Source organism: Diadema antillarum, unplaced genomic scaffold (assembly GCF_040938485.1).
Source record: "Diadema antillarum isolate AM-2024a unplaced genomic scaffold, OU_Dant_1.0 scf00000207, whole genome shotgun sequence".
NCBI lineage: Eukaryota > Metazoa > Echinodermata > Echinoidea > Diadematoida > Diadematidae > Diadema > Diadema antillarum.
In genome coordinates, this window is record NW_027271096.1 from 1,303,809 (window position 1) to 1,329,764 (window position 25,956).

Genomic DNA, 25,956 nt, shown 5'->3' on the forward strand with positions numbered 1-25,956 from the left:
TTCACACATCTCAAAAAAAACCCTTGCATTGATGCACTTGGTTACAACTTACTGCACCCTATCAGTCAGAACACCACGCGGGCCTCTGAAAAAGGTTGCCTTTGACTCTACATGCTGCTATGAGTTTCGGCTGTAAAACGTATAATATCAAAGAAGAAAATACAATAACTCCATGAGCTAGAACACTCTCCATAATACCCCCTAGGAGACCAGCTCTTGTACTACATATAGTCAGACCTTTATGGTAGCCAGATCCTGTTCATTAAAACCTTCTTTATTAGGGGGGTAAGTAGGGTCTTGGACCTTCACCCTGTCTCAACTCCAATGGTGCATCAAATCCCCTCCTACACGTTTGATCTGTTTCTGCCGACACCCCCCTTGGTGTGAGACAGACTGGATGCCCTGATAGGGAAGAGGATGGGGGGGGGCGCTCCAGGACACAGTTGTCATTAGGGGTCCACGGAGTCTGGATGGTTCTAGTCTTCACCCAAGACTTTAATATTACTCTATTTCTTTCATGTATCACAAGTCATAACATCATGCCCTTTAGGTCTTTTGTTACAAACTCTTTACAGAACAATAAACTGCAGATCTACTGTATAACAAGAAATGTTTGCATGCAAACTTCCGCGAAATGCATGAGGAGCCACGATTCATGGAAGTTCTTGTCTACACAACACAGTGAATGCCAGTAGCAATTCACGCATGTTTTATGCCATGAATGCTTCTGGTTTTGCAGTGTGTGAAGACAGACTCATTCATACAGTTGATAAACCAATTGGTATTAAAGAAACATTTGTTGCAAACCACTGATGAGAGCGCAACGAGCGATCTTTGGAGTCATAGAAGACCAGCATACATTAAAGTACTGTGAAACGAGGAATGTTCGCGTGCATTCTAATTTCGCGAATTTCGCGAGCGCCAAGATTCGCGAAATTAAAATGCACGCGAAATTTCTTATCTACACTATATGCATTGAATGCAAGTGGCAATTCGCGAAAATTTCTTGCCACGAAAAAGGCCGTCGGCTCCAATTCGCGAATATATTATGTTTTACAGTACCTCTGGAGACCAGACCCATCAATCAAAGGTCAGAGATATATGAAGTTTGATATTGCAGGCCTCCTACCATTTGTTCATTTTCACCATTCTCTCAATACAGGGGGACAAGGCAGCATACTTATTATACAATCACTGAAGTATCAAAATGATAAAACGAATGTCTAGAGGAACCCCCCCCCCCAAAAAAAAAAAAAAACACACAATAATATCATTGTTCACTGGAATATGTATATGTGTGTCAACATTGTCACTATGAGCATTTGCAACATTCTACAAAATTGATTTTAAATGATCATTTGCAACATTCTGCAAAATTGATTTTAAATGATTTTATTTCCTTCAGCATATGGCAAAGGGGGAGTTGGAAAAATCTATCATTACACATAATCAAAGTGATGAATCAAAAGAACCATCTGTTCTGAGCTTCAAAATATACACCTGCTACATGTCCAATATACTTCTTTGTCGTAATTCTTAGAGAGAAAATGACATTATAATAAATAACAAAATCAAGGGAGGTGCCAAAGTATTGGTTCATTTAGAGCACTACCCAGACTGCATTTCATGTGTATTTCTTTTAACATATAGGGCCCTATTCATGGTGTCCTGCAAATAGCAGTAATATTTTTGCCAAGAGCACATATCTAAAAGGTACAATCCTCTTTTCGCGATAAACAGAGGATTTTTTTTTAATCAGAAGATATAACAAAGTGCCAAAGTGTTCCTACCTCTAAAGCAATATCCATTCTACATTTAATATGATAAATTCTTTATGCATTCTGCAAAAAGATAAATATACCTATCAATGTACAAAGTTGACTGTAAATACGTTAATGGTACAAGCATCTCTTTGTAGTATGAATATTTTGAAATAGAAACAGTGGAAATGTGAAGAAGACATTACCATTTGTCCAGCATTATGTGTGTTTATCATTGCCACGGTCAAGATGCTATTAAACCTCATCGCAAGCTATTAAACCACCTTCAAGAGAAGCTGGCAATATTATGTGTTATGTTACCAGTGTCACCAACACAATGTTCTCCCTTTAACAGGGTGCTCACAGGTTACGGCCACGGAGATACGGTAGCACTTTAGCAAGAACGAATTTGTGTCAAAACACTGACCAATTTCTGTACCACATCTCAGCAGTCATTGAGTTACAGGAACATTGGAAACTAGTAATGTTTCTCCTTCTCCCCACTCTCTACTCTCTCCTCTCTCTTTCTCTCTTCCTATCTATCCATCTATCTATCTATCTATCTTCCTATCTATCTATCTACCTTCATATAATATATGTTACCTCTCCCTGTCTCTTCATCCCTTTCCTAAAACACAGTCAAAGTGTCCTACAAAAGAAGGCAGTATGGAAAGTATCCTTTCTGACAGACGAGGGCACAAACATCAGGAGGGTTTCGTCCGTTCCCCCCTCAGGACACCAACCTGTCTCTTCCGAGAAGTCACAAAACACATAGGAGCAATGATGTCAAGTGAATGGTACCATATGGTGCGGCTCCGCTTTGAAGTTTCCGCCTGCTAACATGGTGTTCCCTACTGCAATGCAAAAAACATGCTTTGGTGAATGCAGCAGAAATTCTGACAACTGCACTCGATTTCCTGCTTGAACAAAAAAAAATTAAAAAATAAACAAAGCAGAGCACAAGCAGACGACAAACTAACTAATGACGCGTGATGTTACAAAAAATAAATAAAAAATAAACTCCAAGGCTCTATCCAACTGAGAAATAGCAAAGCTAGTTTTCAAGTTGCAATTACTGAAAGTGACAATAACTGCAGTTACGACAGCAACAGCTCAAATCATCAAAGCTGGCTGTTCACAGATGTAGCTGCTGCTACCATCTCTGCAATCCATAAAGGTAATACGTGCTTCATGATACGAGTCTTCGAACCTTCAAAACAAAATGCAACTAGGTATTTCACTAATATGCAGCATATCAGCAGAACAACATCTCCATAAATAATGTGACTGAAATTCATCATCCTGCTAAAGTCAAATTCCTACTGTACATCGTGTAAGACTTTATTTCTGGGCGACTTGGTGTTCCTAGTTTTGGTGACCGAGAGGAAATACATTATGTCTCCATCTAAATGTGACCCTGCACCTCAAAACAAACAAAAAGTCGCCAGACATGAATTTTCAGTTAAGACCATATTCTGAAAGAGCAGACTTTAAGCTTTAAAATGATGTATAACTCAAATCAAATGGACTCTCCTAACCTATCTAAATATTGGAAAGAAAGCACAAACTCAGGAAAAGTGTGAACTGAGAAAAGAGGCTCTGAAGTACAGTGTCTATTCAAGCGCTTAATCTTTACCAAACCGTGCTGGCTGTGCGATGAATGGGACAAAAAACAGGAAGTAAACCACCAGAGTAACAACAATGAAGAGATTATCAGATTAAACTCAAATTAAGCATGCCTCATTAACACATTCTGTCCATAATTAATGCCAACTTTCAAAGCAGAAACACTATCCTTTGAAAAGTTATTAGAATTGAAAGTGAAAAGTATGGACAAGGTTTTTCAGAAATGAAAAAGGGATTCTAAAGACACACCTTATCACACTATTCTACCAAAAATGTTCGAGATAAACTGCTAAAAAACACACTTTCCTGCCCGTTTTATGACACCAAATTTTAGCATAATGTAAAAGAAGACCCGCTCTTTCAAAAAATATGAAAAAGTCAAGTTCGGCTAGGTTGACCCATTTCACTTATTTTCAGTCCTCACGCAAAATCAGTGTGTGCAACTTTATGTTCGTTTTGAGGTGCACGGTCACAAATGATAAATATTTATAAAGTTCACTGGTAGGGTTCTCACTGTGTCATGTAAACACCAAAACAGGCCATTCAAATAATGTAAATAAACAGTCAACCTCGGTACAGGAAAGATGTTGATCAAATCAGTGCTCTTACAGATCTTCAGAGTAACGCTACAATCACAACAGTCTCCCAACGTCTCATGTACACTCCATGACATTTCACATTTGAAAGAACAGCTTATCCAATGTATCTTAAATGCAAGAGCTTAACAATTCTCATAACATCCTTCTATCCATAGTCACTCTGATGAGCAGATGATTTGATACCCTAGAAATTTTCAAAATTGTTGATGACTTAATCACAATTCAGCAAACAAATCTTAAACTTTCCTCCCTTAAGATGTGTGCAATAAGTCTCTTTTCTGAGTGAAAAACAAACACAATTAAAGACACAAAATATTGAAAACTGATGACAAAATAAGCATCAATACATATTTCATTGAAAGCTTAAATATCTAATAACTTTAACCAATGAAAGGCAGAATAGCATAGGCTAGGTGTGTTCCCCCCCCCCAAAAAAAAAGAGTAAAATCTTATCCTTCCACAAATCTATCTTCAGTGCCATGAATATGGTTCTCTGCTAGGTGTACACAGATTTACGGCATAAATAACCAAACAAGCTAAGCTCCATATGTTGGCTTTGATCAGGGCCTCCAGCCGCCCCTCCACCCCTCCCAAAAGCCCTACCTGAGGCTCCTAGGCACATCTCTTCTGGCCTTGTCACTTTGATGTTACCTTGAACACTTGAACCTGTAAAAAGCTGGTAGCCATCACTTCTCATATATATATTGTGGGGGTGGGTCATAGTGAAAGGTGGTTTACTGTGGCAAGAGATGACAACTTGCAACATGGTTTAAGCAAAAGTGAAAACCATGAAGTTATATGATGACACAATTGAAAAAGTTTTCACAGCCACTACATGGATTAGCATTGGAAAGGAACCTTTTCATGAACACTCCAATCTCCTCAAGTCTCACTAACTTGTAGGCCTATACCTACAATTTACAAAACATCAGTCCTTTTAATGGGTTTCATCACCACATGGGTCCATATTTCCATATCTGCTGGGTCAATAGAAATAATTTCAAGGCCTTCACTAGTGACTTTAATATGAGGGGAAAATTGCTGTACCTTTCACAGCGGGACTTTGTAACTGGAGAAAAAAACCCAACAAAGTTACTGTACCTTTAACTTTAAAGGGGAGGGGGATTTAGCCACTAATAAAAAAGAAAAGAAACTCATCTGAAAATTGCTAGTTCATGATCAGAGTCAGCCAGCTCTCTATAGCCTCTGTCTCATCACCCAATGTATCCTTGAAATGTCAATGTGAATGGCTTTTGGAATACTACCAGCAGTTATTGTTTGGGGTCCTTCAGTCATACCCCCCCCCCCCTTCGTCTGGAGAACACCTGTTATGTTATGCCAGGGAGACAGGAGGATTATCAACAACCTCTCTCCAGTTGGCAGAGGTGAGGAAAGTGTCTTGTTCAACTACGACTTGGCAAAGTGAAAACAAATCTTTTACTTGCTGTGTTTCTGCTCCTGCTGGCATGAGTAATGCTGATATCAATAGAAAAAAAAAAGCCCCTCTCCTGCAAAATCTCTCAACATTCTCCCATATCGAAATAAAAAGACAACATTAAAAGTAATAAGTAGCCACCTATTAATAAACAAACAAGGAAAAGTAGAAATTACGCGGTGCGTAAAATATGTCCCCGCCGGAAGTAGCATTTAGTAGCACAATGTACAATATAGGTAAAAAGATCAAGGTCAAAGGTGAAAGAAGTCAAGGGTCAAAATTCTATGTAGAAGTTTTGAAGCCCTCACCTAGTGCCATCACATAAAGCAAACGGAATCGAAATCGGGTTAGAAATGGCGAAGGAGTAGCATTTTGTAGCCAATGTACAATATAGGTAAAAAAAATCAAGGTCAAAGGTCAAAGAAGTCAAAGGTCAAAATTCTGTGTAGAAGTTTTGAAGCCCTCACCTAGTGCCATCACATAAAGCAAACGGAATCGAAATCGGGTTAGAAATGGCGAAGGAGTAGCATTTGGTAGCAAAATGTACAATATAGGTCAAAAATCAAGGTCAAAGGTCAAAGTCAAAGGTCAAAATTCTGTGTAGAAATTTTGAAGCCCTCACTTAGTGCCATCACTTAAAGCAAACGGAATTGAAATCGGGTAACAAATGGCGAAGGAGTAGCATTTTGTAGCAAAATGTAAAATATAGGTCAAAAATCAAGGTCAAAGGTCAAAGAAGTCAAAGGTCAAAATTCTGTGTAGAAGTTTTGAAGCCCTCACCTAGTGCCATCACATAACGCAAACGGAATCGAAATCGGGTTAGAAATGGCAAAGGAGTAGCATTTTGTAGGCAATGTACAATCTAGGTCAAAAATCAAGGTCAAAGGTCAAAGAAGTCAAAGGTCAAAATTCTGTGTAGAAGTTTTGAAGCCCTCACCTAGTGCCATCATATAAAGCAAACGGAATCAAAATCGGGTAGGAAATGGCGAAGGAGTAGCATTTTGAAGCAAAATGTACAATATAGGTCAAAGGTCAAGGTCAAAGGTCACAACTGAAATTCTGTATAGAAGTTTCAAAGCTCCCATGTAGTGCTATCATATAAAGCAAACAGAATCAAAATCGGGTTAGAAATGGCGAAGGAGTAGCATTTTGAACATTTTGATCACACACGGACGCACGGACAGACGGACACACGGACACACGGACACACGGACACACGGACACACGGACACACGGACACACGGACACACAGACACACACACGTACGGAGCCCGTTTCATAGTCCCCTGCTCGAACTCGTTCGGCGGGGACAACAAAGCAAACCAGATGCATCATTTTTTGACATTATGAACAATCATATCCCAAAATACCAATAGGATTCATACCCACTAGCATGGGGATACTGTCATGATATGACATATTTTGTATTTGTCACGTAATAATTTGTCTCATTGTACTACTGGTTATTGTGTAGCTCATGTAAGAAATTGATGTTATGGCAATGGTTACAAAAGAAGTGCAGCTTTAAAGACAAAAGCTTGCATCAAAATAACCATATAAGGAGATGTTGCGATGCACAATCAAAGTAAAAGAGAGTGATTTGGAATTAAATGTTTTAGGGATGAGTAAACCCTACATGACGTCAAAATACGAGGAAAGGGTATCCCTGGTAGTATGCCTCATACTATCTGGTATGTGGACGTCATTCACGACGTCAAACACAAGTTTCTAGCTAGGTCAAAACAGGACCACTTCAAAGAATTTTGGTTTCCGTGGACAGGAAGTGATGACGTCAAGCAGAGGCTTGACCAATGCAAAATGAGATACTCAGGAAAGTTTTGACAGACAGAAAACGCCAACCAATAAGAAAAGGGGGCAGGACTTCTATGAAAACTTTCTAGGAAGTCACTTGACTTCATTTAATTAATTTTACATGGAGACCTATGGTCCAACAAATGTATAAATATGCAGTGTTTGGGCACAAAATTCAGATGCCACATTATTTGCGGAACACTCAGGACCAGGCTACGGTACTTCGAGATTGCGAAGTTAGAGTAGCAGAGTGTTATTTGGAATCAGTGTGATTCAGGGATTGTTGCATTTCGGCTGGGACAGCCTGACCATCCAGCAGAGAATCTAGGAGGATTCGAGTGTAAACACCAACAACTGTTGTAAGTACACGATCATTTAATTGAAGTTGTTTATGCCTTGTAAGTTCCTATGTAATTCCCGATATTGCATTGTATGTGTGATGGTTGTATGTCAAACCGAATTTTAATTGCATTGTGAAAGAAATAGAGAATTAGAACAACGCTAAGATTTTAATGGGCTGATTAATCACCCCTATTCCACATTGAAAGATAATTATCCATGGTGAAACATTATTATGGAAATTATGTGTGGCTAATCAATGTTGATATGATGGAATATATAATTATATGTTTTGTTTAAGTTATATGAATAAGAATCAGGAATAACTAAAGACCACAAATTATAAGGGAGGTATCATGTTATTAAATTAACAGGGTGTTTAGGGTTCCAGGGAGAGAGCCACCGTTTAGGGTTCCAGCGAGGACCAAGTTTAGGGTTCCAGAGAGGACCAGAAGTAAGGGGAGACGACCCGCTACTTCAGGCAGGGCATCGTCTACAACCTAGAGCAACCAAGCACGGGAGCTTCTAGAATAAACCAACGAGCAGAGCAACCAAGCTCAAGATCAAGTGGAATTGGAAATCTGTATTCAAGTTTGTACCATGTTATTATAATTGTAAACGACCATAATTTGAGACGAGTATAATAAATCTTATTGCTTGTTACATTATAAGAACACTGTGTAATTGGCTACTTATTTCGAGGCACTGTAGTTGCACAAGTTGAAGGAGTTGATTGAGTGAATGGTCTGCTTAACAATCTGCTGCATTTAGAGAAAGTCAGCCTTTGACTATAGAAAAGATCCCAGTCGCAGGGAGGACTTTCGTTCCCCACATTCAGAGGAAAGTCCCCTGTGACAAGAATTGGTGGAGAACCCGGGCAGCAATTGTTAAAAGTTAATAACTAGACCAGTCAACTCATGTGCAACTGATAACTCGAAACAAGAAGCCAAAGGTTAGACCGCCAGTGGCCACTTGTCTGGCCAGTGAGAGTTAGGCTCAAGGTCCAGTGTCTTAAGGTCAGATTACATTGAGTGATTGTTGCTATAGTAACGTGACTGTACATTGCAATGGATGTGTATTCTGAACTCATAAAAGTGGGGAAGGAGGCAGGGCTGACAGGCAAGGAATTGGTCGATTTTGCTAGGGATGAAAAGGAGAAACTAGACTTGAAGGAAGAAAAGCTCAGAGAGGAGCAACAAAAGGAAAGAGATGAACGACAAAAGGAAAGAGAGGAACGACAAAAGGAAAGGGAACATTTGGAGAAAATAAAAGAGCTGGAGCTGCAAATCGCAGCAGCCAGACCTAGGAATGATTCCCCTAGTAATGGCATGAAAAAGGTGAAATTACCTCTTTTCAATGAGAAAACAGATGACTTAGATTCCTATCTATGCAGATTCGAGAGATATGCGGAAAGCATGGGATGGGCCAGAACTCAGTGGGCCCTACCCCTCAGTACACTGTTGACGGGCAAAGGCCTGGAAGTGTATTCCCGAATGCCGTCAGAACTTGCAAATGATTACGATGAATTAAAGGCTGCCTTACTCCAAAGGTATGAGTTGAACGAAGAGGGATTTAGAGCTAAATTCCGGAGCTCGCAGGTAGAGCCTGGCGAGACTCACAGTCAGTTAGCCGAGAGGCTGAAGCGCTATCTCTTGCGTTGGTTAGAGTTAGCTGGTTTTAGGGCTGAGTTTGATGACCTAATTCAATTGATGATAATGGATCAAATTTATGCCAGGAGCTCGAAAGAGCTGAAGCAGTTTGTTCGCGAGAGACATCCGACAAACTTAGATGAAATGACGAAGCTAGCGGATCAATACAGTCAAGCCCACCCCCATAAGGAACAAAAGAGCAACTCCTACAAAGACCAAAAGCGACCTGACAAGGGCCAAAGTCAGGGTCATTCGGCTTCCAAATTCAGTGGCCCACAAGGAAATAAGGGGTCAAGTGGTTGTTATGTTTGTGGGAAGGCAGGTCATTTGGCTCGAAACTGCCAGGCCAAAACGAATAGTCCGAGACTAAACCGGGCTGCTGCTTTGGATGAAATGAAGGGGTCTGAGGAGAAGACTAGTCAGGACCGAAAGGGGGCTGCCTGTATTGAGGCTAACACCGTTAGATATGAAACGGCAAGACAGCCGGGCTCGTATGTGAAGCTAGCTTCGGGGGATGAAATACCCCTTCTCGAGGCAGGATGCTCTTCGGGAGTCAGACCATCAGGTGTGAACATGCCTGTTCTTCAGGGAAAAGTAGAAGGGCATGTAGTGTCCGTTCTAAGGGACAGTGGCTGTAGTACAGCCGTGGTAAAGTCAGTGTTCGTTAGAACCCCTCAGATTGTTGCAGGGCAGAAGAAGAGGGTGGTTTTGATAGACGGGACTGTCAGAGAATTCCCCATTGCTAGGGTATGGGTAGACACGCCTTTCTACACTGGGGAAGTGGAAGCTCTGGTTATGGAAGACCCAATGTATGAGCTTATTTTGGGGAATATTCCCGGGGTCAGGGACCAAAATAATCCCGATCCACAGTGGTCACTTGATAGTGACGAGGTAGTGGTAGAGGAGGAAGAGATGGTAGAATCATCCGAGGGAGGGGCGGTAGAGACACGTGGCCAGAAGGCGCAAAGTGCGAAACCCCTCAAACCACTGCCGACAGCAAGTGCACTCTCACTCGCGACGAGTAAAGGTGAGTATGAAGCAGCGCAAAAGGCTGACCCGACGCTAGCGAAAGCTTGGCGAGCAGCGGAGAGTGGTCAGAAAACGACCACAAGCAAAGGAAATGAGAGCAAGTTTCTCGTGCATCGAGGCCTGCTCTATCGCGAATTCCAATCTACAAAATTGGAATATGGCAAGCCAGTTCGACAATTGGCCGTACCGAGCGCATACCGTGATGGATTAATGGCGCTTGCCCACGATGGCATAATGTCTGGGCACCTAAAAACACAGAAAACACTCGACCGATTACAGCAAAGCTTCTATTGGCCAGGTATGGGAGATGACGTCCGGCGATATTGCATATCATGTGATATCTGTCAGCGCACCGTGAATAAGGGGAGCGTGGGTCGCGTGCCGCACGCGAGCATGCCGCTCATTGATACTCCGTTCAAGCGCGTGGCGATTGACCTCGTAGGACCTTTTGACCCCAAGACCGATCGTGGGAATCGGTATGTTTTGACGCTGGTCGATTATGCAACTCGCTACCCAGAAGCTATTGCATTACCGAGCATTGAAACCGAGCGAGTGGCTGAGGCGCTTGTCGAGATGTTTAGCCGCTTAGGTTTGCCAGACGAGATTCTCTCTGATAGAGGGGCGCAGTTCACTTCTGAGCTAATGAGGGAGTTAGGGCGTTTGCTGTCCGTAAAGCAGCTTAACACAACTCCGTACCATCCCATGTGCAATGGGTTGGTTGAGAGATTCAACGGAACTCTCAAAGCCATGCTGCGACGAATGAGTGCAGAGCGACCCAAAGATTGGGACCGTTATTTACCGGCATTGTTGTTCGCGTATCGGGAGGTACCACAAGCTAGCCTTAGCTTTAGTCCGTTTGAGCTACTGTATGGTAGGACTGTACGTGGACCTCTCTCCCTGATTAAGACAATCTGGGAAGCGGAAACAGTCGACGAAGAGGTCAAAACAACATACGAGTATGTTGTGGACCTACGAGCGAGACTCGAGGAGACTTGCAAAGTGGCGCATGAGGAGCTCAAGCGCGCATCGAAAAGATATGCCAAGTACTATGACGCAAAGGCGCGTGACAGGAAGTTTGAGGTTGGCGATAAAGTGCTCATTGTGAGGCCAACGAGCGCAAGCAAACTCCTGATGCAATGGCAGGGACCGTATACGGTCACAGGCACACTAGGGCGATGTGATGTGAGAGTTGAGGTCAATGGCAAGGTCAAGACCTACCATGTTAACCTCTTGAAGAAGTATGTTGACCGTGCGCGAAGTAGGGACAATGGAGTCCAAGCGAATGCCATCTCCGTGGTCGAGGAGGAGGTCGAACCCGATCTCGACCGACCGTGCATAGGACTGCCCGCCTTATCGCAGAATGAGAGCGTGGCTGACGTGGTGATAGATGCGGAACTGACCGAGTCACAAGCAGCGCAGGTAACCGATCTGCTAAATCAGTTTGATGCGCAATTAACCGATGTACCAGGGCGAACAAACGCAATGGAATGCTCAGTGACACTTACTACCGCTGACCCCGTGGTAAGCAAGCCGTATCCCCTACCACAATCTATGCAAGCTGCGGTAAAAGCAGAATTGAGCGAAATGCTGAAGATGGGCGTGATAGAGAAATCACGATCCAAGTACGCGTCACCGATCGTACTAGTGAAAAAGAAGGACGGAAGTAACAGATTTTGCGTCGACTACCGCAAATTGAATGCTATAACTGTGTTTGACCCAGAACCTATTCCGATTGCTGACACTCTCCTAGCGAAGCTGTCAAGAGGTAAGTACTTTTCGAAGTTCGACCTCAGCAAGGGGTATTGGCAGATACCCATGGCCGAGTCTGATAAGGAGAAAACAGCATTTGTCACCGCTGAAGGCCTGTTTCACTTCACCGTGCTGCCATTTGGTATGGTGAATGCACCAGCCACCTTCTCACGGCTGATGCGAGAAGTGCTGTTTGGACTCGACAATGTAGTGAACTACATCGACGATATCCTTGTGTTCTCCGAGACCTGGGAAGAACACTTGGATTCCTTGCAAGCTGTACTCTCGAGGCTTGCAGATGCTGGGTTAACCGCGAAGCCAAGTAAATGTCATGTGGGCTTCAAGACGCTCGACTTTCTAGGGCATGTCGTAGGTGGCGGCACGCTGAAGCCTCACCCCGAGAAAGTAGAGCAGATCTTGCAGGCGGAAGTGCCGCAAACAAAGCGGGAGGTACGCGCGTTTCTAGGGCTAGCTGGGTATTACCGCAAGTTCATACCCAACTTCGCAGCTATCGCCGCACCGCTGTCGGACTTAACAAAGAAAGACAGAGCCAACCGCGTAGACTGGGGACCCCTGGAAGAGCAGGCGTTCAACACGCTGAAGTCCCGACTGACTTCATCCCCCATACTCCATCTTCCAGACCATGAATCCCCGTTCATACTTGCGACTGACGCGTCTGACGTAGGCATTGGCGCAGTACTCATGCAGCGCGTAGAGGGAGAGAAGTTCCCTATCGCATACATCAGCCGGAAGTTGTCAGACACAGAGCGACGGTATGCCGTCATAGAGCGAGAGTGCCTCGCAATTGCATGGGCAGTAAAAAAGTTCGATGTTTACCTATATGGGAGAGAGTTTGAACTTGAGGTGGATCATCGTCCCCTCATGTACATTGCCAAGGCTAAGTTGCAAAACAACCGAGTCTTGCGCTGGGCACTTGCCCTCCAATCCTACCGCTACCACGTGACCGCTGTCAAGGGAACAGATAACGTTGGGGCAGACTTCCTTAGCCGATGTCCAGAGTAAGAGGGGCAGGTTTACCCATATCAAGGGGATTATCGAATGTTGATATTGTCATGTGTATGTACGGACAAATTAGTTTCATACGTGAAAATACTATTGTAGATAGCAGTACTATCTTGAAATGGGGGGTTGTGTCATGATATGACATATTTTGTATTTGTCACGTAATAATTTGTCTCATTGTACTACTGGTTATTGTGTAGCTCATGTAAGAAATTGATGTTATGGCAATGGTTACAAAAGAAGTGCAGCTTTAAAGACAAAAGCTTGCATCAAAATAACCATATAAGGAGATGTTGCGATGCACAATCAAAGTAAAAGAGAGTGATTTGGAATTAAATGTTTTAGGGATGAGTAAACCCTACATGACGTCAAAATACGAGGAAAGGGTATCCCTGGTAGTATGCCTCATACTATCTGGTATGTGGACGTCATTCACGACGTCAAACACAAGTTTCTAGCTAGGTCAAAACAGGACCACTTCAAAGAATTTTGGTTTCCGTGGACAGGAAGTGATGACGTCAAGCAGAGGCTTGACCAATGCAAAATGAGATACTCAGGAAAGTTTTGACAGACAGAAAACGCCAACCAATAAGAAAAGGGGGCAGGACTTCTATGAAAACTTTCTAGGAAGTCACTTGACTTCATTTAATTAATTTTACATGGAGACCTATGGTCCAACAAATGTATAAATATGCAGTGTTTGGGCACAAAATTCAGATGCCACATTATTTGCGGAACACTCAGGACCAGGCTACGGTACTTCGAGATTGCGAAGTTAGAGTAGCAGAGTGTTATTTGGAATCAGTGTGATTCAGGGATTGTTGCATTTCGGCTGGGACAGCCTGACCATCCAGCAGAGAATCTAGGAGGATTCGAGTGTAAACACCAACAACTGTTGTAAGTACACGATCATTTAATTGAAGTTGTTTATGCCTTGTAAGTTCCTATGTAATTCCCGATATTGCATTGTATGTGTGATGGTTGTATGTCAAACCGAATTTTAATTGCATTGTGAAAGAAATAGAGAATTAGAACAACGCTAAGATTTTAATGGGCTGATTAATCACCCCTATTCCACATTGAAAGATAATTATCCATGGTGAAACATTATTATGGAAATTATGTGTGGCTAATCAATGTTGATATGATGGAATATATAATTATATGTTTTGTTTAAGTTATATGAATAAGAATCAGGAATAACTAAAGACCACAAATTATAAGGGAGGTATCATGTTATTAAATTAACAGGGTGTTTAGGGTTCCAGGGAGAGAGCCACCGTTTAGGGTTCCAGCGAGGACCAAGTTTAGGGTTCCAGAGAGGACCAGAAGTAAGGGGAGACGACCCGCTACTTCAGGCAGGGCATCGTCTACAACCTAGAGCAACCAAGCACGGGAGCTTCTAGAATAAACCAACGAGCAGAGCAACCAAGCTCAAGATCAAGTGGAATTGGAAATCTGTATTCAAGTTTGTACCATGTTATTATAATTGTAAACGACCATAATTTGAGACGAGTATAATAAATCTTATTGCTTGTTACATTATAAGAACACTGTGTAATTGGCTACTTATTTCGAGGCACTGTAGTTGCACAAGTTGAAGGAGTTGATTGAGTGAATGGTCTGCTTAACAATCTGCTGCATTTAGAGAAAGTCAGCCTTTGACTATAGAAAAGATCCCAGTCGCAGGGAGGACTTTCGTTCCCCACATTCAGAGGAAAGTCCCCTGTGACAGATACCATGAAGTGGGTAGGCTGGCCCAGCTGGGATATACTGTAAAACGAGGAATTTTCACATGTATTTTAATTTCGCGAATTTCGCAAGCGCCAAAATTCGCGAAATTAAAATGCACGTGAAAGTTTTTGTCTACACTACATGCATTGAACGCCAGTGGCAATTCGCGAAAATTTCATGCCACGAAAAAGGCTGTCAGCTCCAATTTCCGTAAATTTCATGCCGCGAATTTATCATGTTTTACAGTATTTGAAAATCCTTGTTACAAATCGTATACAGCTACTGTAAAAAGAGAAATTTTTGCGTGCACTTTAATTTCGCGAATTTCGCGAGCGCCAAAATTCGCGAAATTAAAATGCACGCGAAAGCTTTTGTCTACACTACATGCATTGAATGCCAGTAGCAATTCGCGAAAATTTCATGCCACGAAAAAGGCTGTGGGCTCCAATTCGCGAAAATTTCATGCCGCGAATATATCATGTTTTACAGTATACTACTTTACATCTCTATGAAAGCTCACAAATACATCCATACAATCTCAACTGGAGTTGACCATTACCACTTAGCATAGGCTTCAACGTACATATTTGCTGATGGGCGCAATTTGCAATGTTTGGATTTAACTTGAAGGAAAATCGTCGCAATGATCAGCTGTTCATTGACATCACCATTTTGTGCATGACACACCTCATCCCCTGCATTCAAAGTGCTGCAATGGGTTCACATCAGGGCCACCTGTGTCAAAAGTTGAAGTCAACTGCAAGATCAATTTGAAACTCAATGGCTTGCTGGACATTGAACACGATGACTACTAATTGTCACTCTACAATACACTGGGCCAAGGATAATACTACAATATTTCCAGCAGATGATAGCCCAAGAACAAAACACACAAAAATAGGATTAAAACAAAATACTAGCCTTCATGCTAATGATACCTCGATAAAAAAAAATACATCTGGTATCTGTGTATGGTTATGGTATTTCTAATTCAACATTTATTAGAATTATTTTCCCTCACATCTGGATGTAAGCGGCACGAATTACACATAATCACTGATATTTCAGCAGATGGCCAAACGAGCTAAAAATCAATCAAGCCAACTTGTTATTTGTCGCCAACAATCCCCTGACTACTCCACAGCTTCATAGACGTCAATAATGTTGCCATTGGACCAAATCCCAGGGGTTAACGTTAATTGAATTGCATTGTGCCGTTTGTGCCATATAAAGCTATATGACTGGATGTTTTGTTGTTGTTGTTGTTGTTTTTCCACTTTTTGTGATTGGTAGTGTCATTGCCTTCTTGGAACTGCCATAGAGAAACCTTGGTGTTTTGTCAGTAAAGGATATAAAATGGAACAACAGGAGAGATGAATGACTTGTATAAATTGGTCTTTAAGGGGTTGTAACTATGAGTGGTCTTCATATTTGGTGTCTTTCAATGTCAAGTTGCATAATCCAGTGGAGTACTTTTCATCTCTGAATGGGGTTGAAAAAAATCTAGGCAGACAACTAATATTCACTTTATTTCTATCATAGATAATGCATTAATATCTCATTTCACCATACCAGACACCTAAGTTATCAGAATTACCAACCAGACACCTAAGCTGATCAAAATGATCATCCAAACCAGCCCCAGATTTTTGAAGAAATTGAGGCATATGGAGGTAATGTTATGTGTGTGAGTGTGTGAGTGTATTTCCTAAACAAATGACATCAAACAAATTCAGTTCCTACGAATTATATGCTATGGCACATTTAATGATTACAAAAGTAATGGGGTCAGGAATAGGAGTAGCAAGTGCAAAGGAGTAAGAAATAACAATTGAAAAATACTTGTTGCGTTCATCCTATAAAAAAAAGGAAGGGGTGCATAGCACTGTGCACACTTTGTATAAATGTTCTCATTCTCAAATCTTTATCTTTTGCTATAACAAATCTACTAATCTACTGGAGGAAACACATTTCCAAGAATAGTTTCAAACATTTGCTATATCAATCATCAACAGATGAGGGAGAAGAAAAGGGTAGAACAAGGTGCATTATACTCATCCACTCCCAAATCTTACCATTATGGTAACAAAAAGTAACCAATTATTCAATGTTGGGGAAATGTTGGCTATTGTCAATATAGAACAGTAGGAGGGGAGGGGGAGACAGACACTTACTGTGCATTTATATGAACTCATTCCCACAACTTCATCTTGCAACAGATGAACACAAAACTCATTGGAAACCCTTCTCCCACTTGAAAACATTTCATCTTTGCAATCCAGAGATGACGAAGAAGGGATGGAACTAAAGCATGGGGCATCTAGTCTGCAAATCTTACAGCACAGGACATAGCAAAACGAATTGTTCATATCGCTATGGATAATGTTACCAAGGAACACAAGACAGGACGATCTAATATACGTACATGTTATTGTACTCTCAGTATTAAGCAGAAGCAAACTGAGAAGGTGGGGGAAGGGAGTTCTAGGGTTGACAATAGACGACTCACATTTCTAGAGTAGGCATGGGTTAATATACTTCCAACCAGAACCTCTTCTCTTTCATCAGAGGCTTCAGTACAGTACATGTAGGCCTATATTGCAATGCTTAATGTCCTTGTTCTTCAAAAGAATCTTGTTTTTGATGAAAAAAAAAAGTTTGTGTTTTCTCCGGTCTAAAAATGAAACAAAACAAAGAGCTGTTCTCCGACCTGGGGTAATATAAGCACTCTTCAACCAGCACATTTGCTAGTACGCAATGCACAAACTTATACCTATACCTGCAGCAGAGCTCCAAGGTACTCTGTAAGTGCCATTCATACACTGCATGTCAAAGCCTCAGACAAGGCGTTGGGGGGAATTGAAGTATAAAGGGACTGGACGATAGATGCTATCGGACAGAGTGATGCGTCAAGATTACAGGCAGATTAACGTGAGCATTAGAAACACAAAAAGGTAAAAGAGGTCAAGCCGCCTCGGAGATTAGGCCATTACGTAAAGCAGGTTGAATGAACTGCTTAATGACTGTTACCTTGATAGTGCACCCAATCACCTTTTGGTATGAATCAATGACACTCTCATCTTTCTAATTCTTCCCTTGATCATAACATGAGTCTGAATCAATGAGTGGCTGAACTTTTATTTGCTCAATATAGATTATAAACTTAAGAAAGTCCCATCACTATCCAGCATGCTTAAACTATAGGCCTTAATGGAGAGGGGTTAAGGTGGGATCAAAACTATCTGGTCTATCCAATCATTACTTGAAGTGATTCAAGGTAGTGTACATCAATATCAATAGTGGGCTTGAGATTGGCATCGCAATTCAAATCTCAAGATTTTTACCTGTGTGGACATAAAAATCCCAATAAATAGCACGATAAGCATGGCGATCCATATCCCAAAGAAATCTTTGGATTATTTCAGAATTATCACAAAAATTCGCACCGCAGCAGGTCTGTCAATGCCAGAGCAAAGATCTTGAGATCTTCTGTCTCGTCATTCAAAACACGGATGAAAGAACAAAGCACAAATACAAAGGCAAGGGTAATGAGTAAGTTTCAGCAGATTTCAGGCTTGCAGTTTGGTCGACAAATTATCGTGATTGGCAATTAGCGGGATATTTCTGTCAATCTGTACTGGCACATAAAATCTCGAGGTCTAGATTGCTATCATTATCACGCTATTTTGTCAGTGTGAATGCGAGTAATGATTCAGAAGCATTTAGCTTCCCTGCCATATATAGATAATTACAGTGTAGTTTTAAAACAAACTGAAAGTCGATATTGCTTTTCTAAGGCTTGTGTGTCTGTCAAACTTTAGTAAAACTCATCAGTCAGTTCATGAAATGAATTTGATTGATTTCTTGCGCAGAGCTCTAAATAAATTGCACATGCCTAAGTAAGAAAACAATATCTGATTTTGCAGAATGTGCAAAATCTTGGCCAAATTTAATCAACTACACGCCTATCTACATCATTATGCCTGCTAGTGAATAAAAAAAAAAAGCAGCTAAATGTATTGCAGTGTATACGCAAATACACAAAGCCCACATTCAACAATAACTAATTAAAAAAAGCTGAAACAACACTAGAAATACAGTAAAAGTGGAAAAGACAAAAGTACTGTGACATGTACTGACATTGTGTGGCATGGTATCATCTTAATCTTAACATTGACAAGACAGAGTTTACAAAAGAAGAGAGATACTGAAAATAATCCAACAATACAACACCAAATTCTCGCACATAGACCGACCCATTGGATAATATACAGCCAATGAACAGCAGGCAGCATGTGTCTGAAATATGAATGCTCCAATTTGAATTCCAAACTAGAATGATATTTTCACATGAGAAAACACATTATCTGAATATGTTTAGGGTTATTTCAAGTTATTTATTCCCATATTTGTTCTGGCGGTCCAACAAAACTGGCCACGTCTTGAAATGTGTGTCTTAAAAAGGAGTAGGCCTAATTCTGGATATTTCATATCATTCCAAATCTGGGAAGAGAAGCAACCGTACTTCGACACCATTTGCTTTTCAAATTCAGAACGATGACCAATGTGCTTGATGACAAAGAGTGACCTCATGCTTCATACCAAAAGAAATCATATGCAACATTCTGCTCATGCAATGACATTCCAACAACAATGACAAATGAGGAGTGACTAAAAATCTCTGCTCAGGCTGTGGAAAATACTGCATGCAGTCATTTCAAGCAAGAATTCACAATATGGATCAGAGGGTGCAAACGTTATTTCAAACTCATAAGAACAGAAATCGATGAAGAAGTTCTTCATTGCATATTTCCAACAGAAACAAGCAAAACAAATTTTTTTTCATTTTGCGCACATGAAATAAACATTGCTGTAGTTGCAAAAAAAAACCAAATCATAATAAATAATAGAAAGAAATTTGACATAAAATAAAATAAAACAAAGTACAGCAATAATGTATCTACTTTGCATAAGTTCAGGTGCAGCTGGACATCAGAGGGATTTTGAGGTGGAGATGGGAGGTTTAATCCAGTAATGAAGAGTTGCTTGACGTGTTGCATTGTTTTGTACTGTTTTATCTGTAAACTTTGTGTGCAAGGCAGGTGCGACTGGTACCTGACTTTTTGTTGCTGTTTTTTTCCCCCAGACAGGTTTTTATTTCAAGTCAATTAGACTGGTTGAGTTTTCCACCACATGCATTAAGGTTCTTCAAATTGTTGAATCTGCCAAACATGACGGGGAAATAGAAAGAGAGTGTGCGGTACAAGGTATCAGGCTGCTGTGTGTGTACAGGGGGTAATCTGTATACTATGAAAAGCATCTGCAGACAGCGCTTGTGTTCTATGCACACATAAAACTGAGGCTTGGCTCAGCCGTATGTTTATGTGATTATGCAGAAAAATGTGGTACATGGCCGACAGTTCTAAGGAGAGTATGTGTCACCTGTGATATCCACAGAGTATATCTACTCAGAAGAATCTGGGAAATACTGTAGGCCTATGCCCCGTTCACTTTGTGAGGGCAACATGCACTTTGCCAATCAAGACTTGTATTGCAAGACAAAATCGCAAGTGGCTGAATTCACAGTAGAGAATCTAGAATGACAAAATGAGAATAAGTATTCATTATTGTGAGTGCAGTTTGACCTAGTGTATTTCCAAATGTATATCCTTAATCAATTCAGATCCTTCATCTTTTTGTTTCTTTTATCCTTCACTCGGGATTTAGATAAAGCTGAAATTTCCTCTCATATCTCATAGGTGGTGACTTATTTTTTTATATGTGGTCATATCATTATTTCTTTGAAGTTTTAATTCATCTTGATCATAACCGTCAATGTTATCTGCCTGTGATTTAAAATGTATATCCTTCATCAATCAGAAATTAAATTCTATCACTCACTTGGATTTAAATGTTGTTGTTATTTCCTCCGAGAATTTTCAATAAATATTCTGTAGTGAGCACTTCCAATTGGACATATCATAAGCAAATGCACCAAGAGGATGTCATCGTAGTAAACAAAGAGAGAGGCAATTATTATGTGTCATCTATGATGAAATCAAAGTAACTTTGGTCCTAGTTAGCTAACTTGCTCAAATCTTGCTTTGTAGGACAAATGGCAAAGTTTCAATCAGTGCTGGGGTGCTTCTCTTGGCTGGTACAGGCAGGACTCCAATGGGGGGGGGGGGGGGGAATCATATTTGTATAACAGACACAAAACTCTGCTAAATTTTGCTATATCTGTAAGTATATGTCCTGTTATTTTGCAAAACTGCCTGTGAAATATGCCAGGAGAGAGTTATGTGACTTTTGATCTTTGACTGGTCTCAGCTTTTTTTTTCCTTCTTTTTCTGGCTTTGCTGCCAACACATTTTCCTTTTATGCTCATCATATCATGCTCGGCTTTACATTCACATCTTCATTGCTTTTGACAGTCAGTGGGCACGAACTTCAGATGTGGCGATGACAGCGTGCTGAAAAAACGGCCGTTTTGAGCCGAGATATTTCAGAAGGAATTTTACGAGGGAGCAACGTCGATGAGATGGGATCAGGGAATGATTTGTGCGTCGAGTGATAAGGAGGGTAGGAGAGTCAAGAAACTTCAGAAGGCATCAAAATATCTTCATGTTATCCTCTCTAACATTTTGAGTGGCAAAATAACAAGAATTAAAAAGAAAAAAAAATCAAAGGGATAAGAAAGCCGTCATCTCCAGGTCATGTTTTTTTTTCAAGGGTCTCATATTTTGGCAATTTACCACTCTGTTGCTGCGGAATGTATCTGTTCGGTTTGTAAATTGCTGTGTATTCTTTCTTCTTGATCATTTCTTTTCTTTTTCTTTCTTTTTTTCTTTTTTCTTTTAAAGAGAGAGGGCAAACTTCAATGAGTCCTGGACTACTGTTGAGTTTAAAAATGATGTGCCTCTTGTGACTTTTCAATGGCTATAAATGACATCCTTGCAAAATATGCATGGTTTCACTCATACATACATTTCTACATACAATTTGTATTATACTTTATGACTTTGCACTTCATATGTATTGTTGAAACAACATAATTCGTCAAATGTGTGCTTTGTATTATTTATCATGTTTTGTTGGATGGAAATAGAGAAAAACTACATAAATGTGATCATGTGACAGCAATTCTGATGTGATTTCTTTTCTTGAAACAAGTGTAAATCGCTCCATCTCACACTGCTCAAAAACACCACCTGGCAAAATCATAATGCTCATCGGAATTTGGACTGTGACGATTTGTGTGCTCTTCTAAACAAGCTCCTGTGGTTGGATGTTACATTTCTAAACACATGTCTGGAAATCAGCTAAGCAACATGTGTTTATTCTCCAGGGTAGTAACATAATCCTTTCATCCCATGAGATGCAGCCATCAAAATATTAAAGGCATTTAATCAAAAGAAAAACAGTAAAGTGTTTCATTACAGTAATTGTGGTGTATGTCTTATTTCTATTATTGTAATATTTTATCATTTCTAAAAAGGAACACTACAGGCATCAAGTTATAGATGAAAATTTTTGGTGATATGATATTCATCACAGGGGGCTAAATTCAGGTTGTTTTCTTGTTTGGTGCATCTCTCATGTTTTCTTTCTAAGCACTTTCCTTCACACTGAATAATTCAAAAACTTTGTATTTTCTCCAGATAAACATGATTTCCTACCTAAAGGCATCTCTGAAGAAGAAAGAGAAAAAACGGCCACATTGCAGTCTGTACCAGCATCAATAATTATGCGAAAAATTCAGCGGTCAAGAACAGTTGGTCAACCACTGACCTTCACTAATTTCTCCACTGCCTTAGACAGGAAAGGAGGGATTTCCAACAGAGTAAAGGCAACACTGACCACCACTGAAATATTGCCACTACAGACGTGTTACCAACAAAATGCCAATATATTGAAGAAAAAAATAGGACACAAATCATCAAAAGAAAGATACTGCAATGTATAACATCTGTGTCAAAGGGGAACATGGTGGAATGTTAGACCTAATTACATTGTTTTTCTGATGGTCATCCTTATTTGGTTCATTTCCTCTGGAGTAAGCAGCATTTCCAAAATGTTTTACCAGCTGTCTTTGGCATTTTATTGCCTTTGTAAGGCCATGACATTGGATCAATAAGGAACATAACCTTCCTAGCATTCAAATTGCTGCAGGGATCTACAATACGTTCCAATGTATGTTCCTTTTGGTGAATGAACCCTATCAAGATCTACACAAATAAAATGGCCTTAAGAGGAAGTTCATGGGTAAACATATGTCTTCAAAAACAGCTCTGATCGTCTGGCTGGAAATGTATCATGTCTTCAACATTTTGTTTGTTTGTTGTTTTTATTGGAAGATAAGGAATAACATAGGATTTTCTCCTTTTTTTGGGGGGGGGGACGATGGGGTTCCCTGACTTATTGGCTGAAATTTTGCTTTGGTTTAACATTTTCAAACACCAAGTGCTTCATGATTTGGGCCGGTTGTCTTTGGCATTTTATTGTCTTTGTAAGGCCATGACATTGGATCAATGTCACAACTTGCTACAAGCCATAGGGCAAGTAGAGTACAGGAGAACTTATCAAAACTCTTGAGGTGACCATTACCATTACCAATGACCTAGCTTCTGGTTACTTGTCTCAAGGTCAGGAAACAGGTCCTGAAGAACAGCAAGGGCAACAGCTGAGGAGTTTCTCTCAGTAAGGCGAAGGAAACAGCACATCGCCATGGACTCGTGATGCACTTACCTACCACTGGCACCATCCTTGAGGGCACAACGTGTCTTGATGTAGTTTTTCAATCACTCCACTGGAGAGAGCTTGTGTCTCAGTCGCACTTTTGTCATGTTAGTAGGAGACCTAAATAGCTACAGCTAACATCTGTACTCATGAGATGGAATTCATCAAGGTGCAATGCAAGCCAGCGCCAATGGAGTGCTTTTTAGTTTTGGATTAGTTTGGGTTCTTCAAAGGATATTTGTTGAAAAAAACAACAACACAAACCATAACAACGACAAAAACAGAAAAGCGCAAAAGATGTTACCAACATCAACCAAGGGAGAAAAAAAAAGAGCAAAGGCAAGAAGCATCTGAAGGGAAGAGGGCAGGGGGGTTAGCGTTACCTGCATGAGAAAAACAAGTCACGGCAGTGCACTGACTACCAATGGGACCGGTCTGGGCATGCTCACTTTGCTAGTCACATGACCCACCTGGGCGGCAGCCTTGCCCTGCATGGCCCCTCCAGCTGCTAGGGGCGACGAGGCCTTTTCTGTAAGGGACTCCAGGCTATTGGAGTTGGAGTTATTGACCATGAGCATGGGGTTGTTGCTTTCAAAGGGCGGACGCAGGTTAGTGGCGCTGATACCCACACCACTGCCAAGCTTATTGGCGAAAAGCTGCTTGCGGGCCTCGACCAGCGAGTCAGATTTCCTGGAAGTGGGCAAGGGGCTGGAAGTGGGGAAACTCTTGGGACCGGAGGGCTCCACCTTGGAGCCAGTCGATGACGGTGGTGATGGTGTTGCTGTTGAATGGGGCAAAGCATTGGTTGGAGAGGCAACTGAGCACGAAGATGAGGTGGTAGTAGAAGAAGAAGAAGAAGAAGGAGTAGATGAAGTAGAAGATTGTGATTTGTGAGGTATAAGAGTGGGTTTATTAGGTGGAATAGGAGGGGGAGTACCTCTTGGTGACACATTGCGCTTGCCCGGCGCCATGGACGAAGGGGAGGTCACTGCGGGCTTGGCTTTGTCAGTGGCTGTGGTGGTGTTGCCACCACCAGTGGGTGCCTCTTTGGTTTGGCTGGTACCACTGGGCTCTGAGTGCGTGGAAGAATTAAGTTTGTTTGGGGTGTTCCCTGGAGGGTTGAAAAGTTTCTTTCCAACGGGGCTAGTAAGTTGTGCCGCCGCTGCCCGAACATTGACACCACCGAAACCTCGCGATGGTGACTTGTCCCTTGGTTCATGCTCCTTGGGTGAGGTCAGAGCGTTACGTAACTGGGCAGCCTTTCCTACTGCTTCCCTGAACTTTGATGCACCTTCTCCAGATGTTAAGGCAGTGGGTCTGGACACCTGATTGCCTCTAGCAGCTGGCTCTGCTTTATCAGGTTTTGGTGAGTCTGTGATGTCTACAGCTTTCTTGGCAGCCTGCTGCTGCTTTGCAGTGTCTGGGAGCACACTTGAGAACTTGCTGGGCTGTGGTGCAACAACAGCTACTGTTGGCGAGCTCTTCCTAAGCTGCGAGGAGTTGGCAAACATGGCGCTACTGCTGGGAATCTTGGTCCCCTTCTGGGAAGCTAGAGAGGAAGATGGCGAGCTGGAAGCTCCTTTCCCTGAAAGTTTATCCAGGCTGGAGGCAGGACTGAGAGGCCGGTGTTCCCTGCCAGCACCCTTCGTAAAACTTGCAGTGCTCGGCTTTGGTTTTGAGGTCACAGTGGGTTTCTTGCCATCAGGCACACTGGTCTTGGGGTTTGGAACAGCAGGACTTACAGACCTGATCCTGCTGGCAGGTACTGCTGCATTGAGGTCCTCTGAGGATGATGATGACGAGCCTTCAGACTTGTCTGATCGCTGGGGAGATTTATATCCTTTGGCACCATAAATCTTTGCGGACGCTTTTGGCTTGGACACAGCTGGTTTACGTGCAGATCCGGGCGGATCTTTACTTCTCGCTACTTTACTGTCAAGGTTACTGGACACTCCTTTTGTTGAACTGCCTTTGGCATTGCTATTAAGCTCACTCCCAGCCGCAATCTGTCCATTCACCAAGTCAGGGGACTTTTGCATCGCTTTTTTCAGCACTTCTAGCTCTTCCTTGAGCTCTCTAGTCCTCATTTCCTCTCTGTGCAACCGTCCCAACAACTGCTCCCGCTCGATGTCAAACTCCGACAACTTTTTCTCCATCTCAGCCTCCATCTTGACGCTCTTGTTCCGCTCCTCTAGAGCCAGCTTTGAGGCGTTGAGGGTCTCAGCCCGCATTGCCTGGGCCTGGGTCTCCCACTCCACAGCCTGCTGCTGGGCTTCAGTCAGCTGCTGGACTTGCTTGTCCAATATCAGCTTGAAGATCTCCGCATGCTTCTTGCGCTCCTGAATCATCCGTCCCTGGGCACGCTTGCACTCCCTCTCCAACTTGCGCTGTTGGGCCTTCTCAAAATCAACCTGCAATATACAAAACAGAAACAAATTGTTGGTCATAGGGCAATAATCAAG

General features: G+C 41.7%; 1 protein-coding gene across 1 annotated transcript in view; it reads right to left on the reverse strand.

The window, feature by feature from the left end:
* The window catches only part of LOC139724112 (uncharacterized), a 121,606-nt gene that overhangs the window by 43,649 nt on the left and 52,001 nt on the right, over positions 1 to 25,956 (reverse strand). Inside the window, exon 5 of the mRNA XM_071635314.1 lies at positions 24,432 to 25,905. Coding sequence (XP_071491415.1) covers positions 24,432 to 25,905 — 1,474 coding nt within the window. The remainder of the gene's footprint in view (positions 1 to 24,431; positions 25,906 to 25,956) is intronic.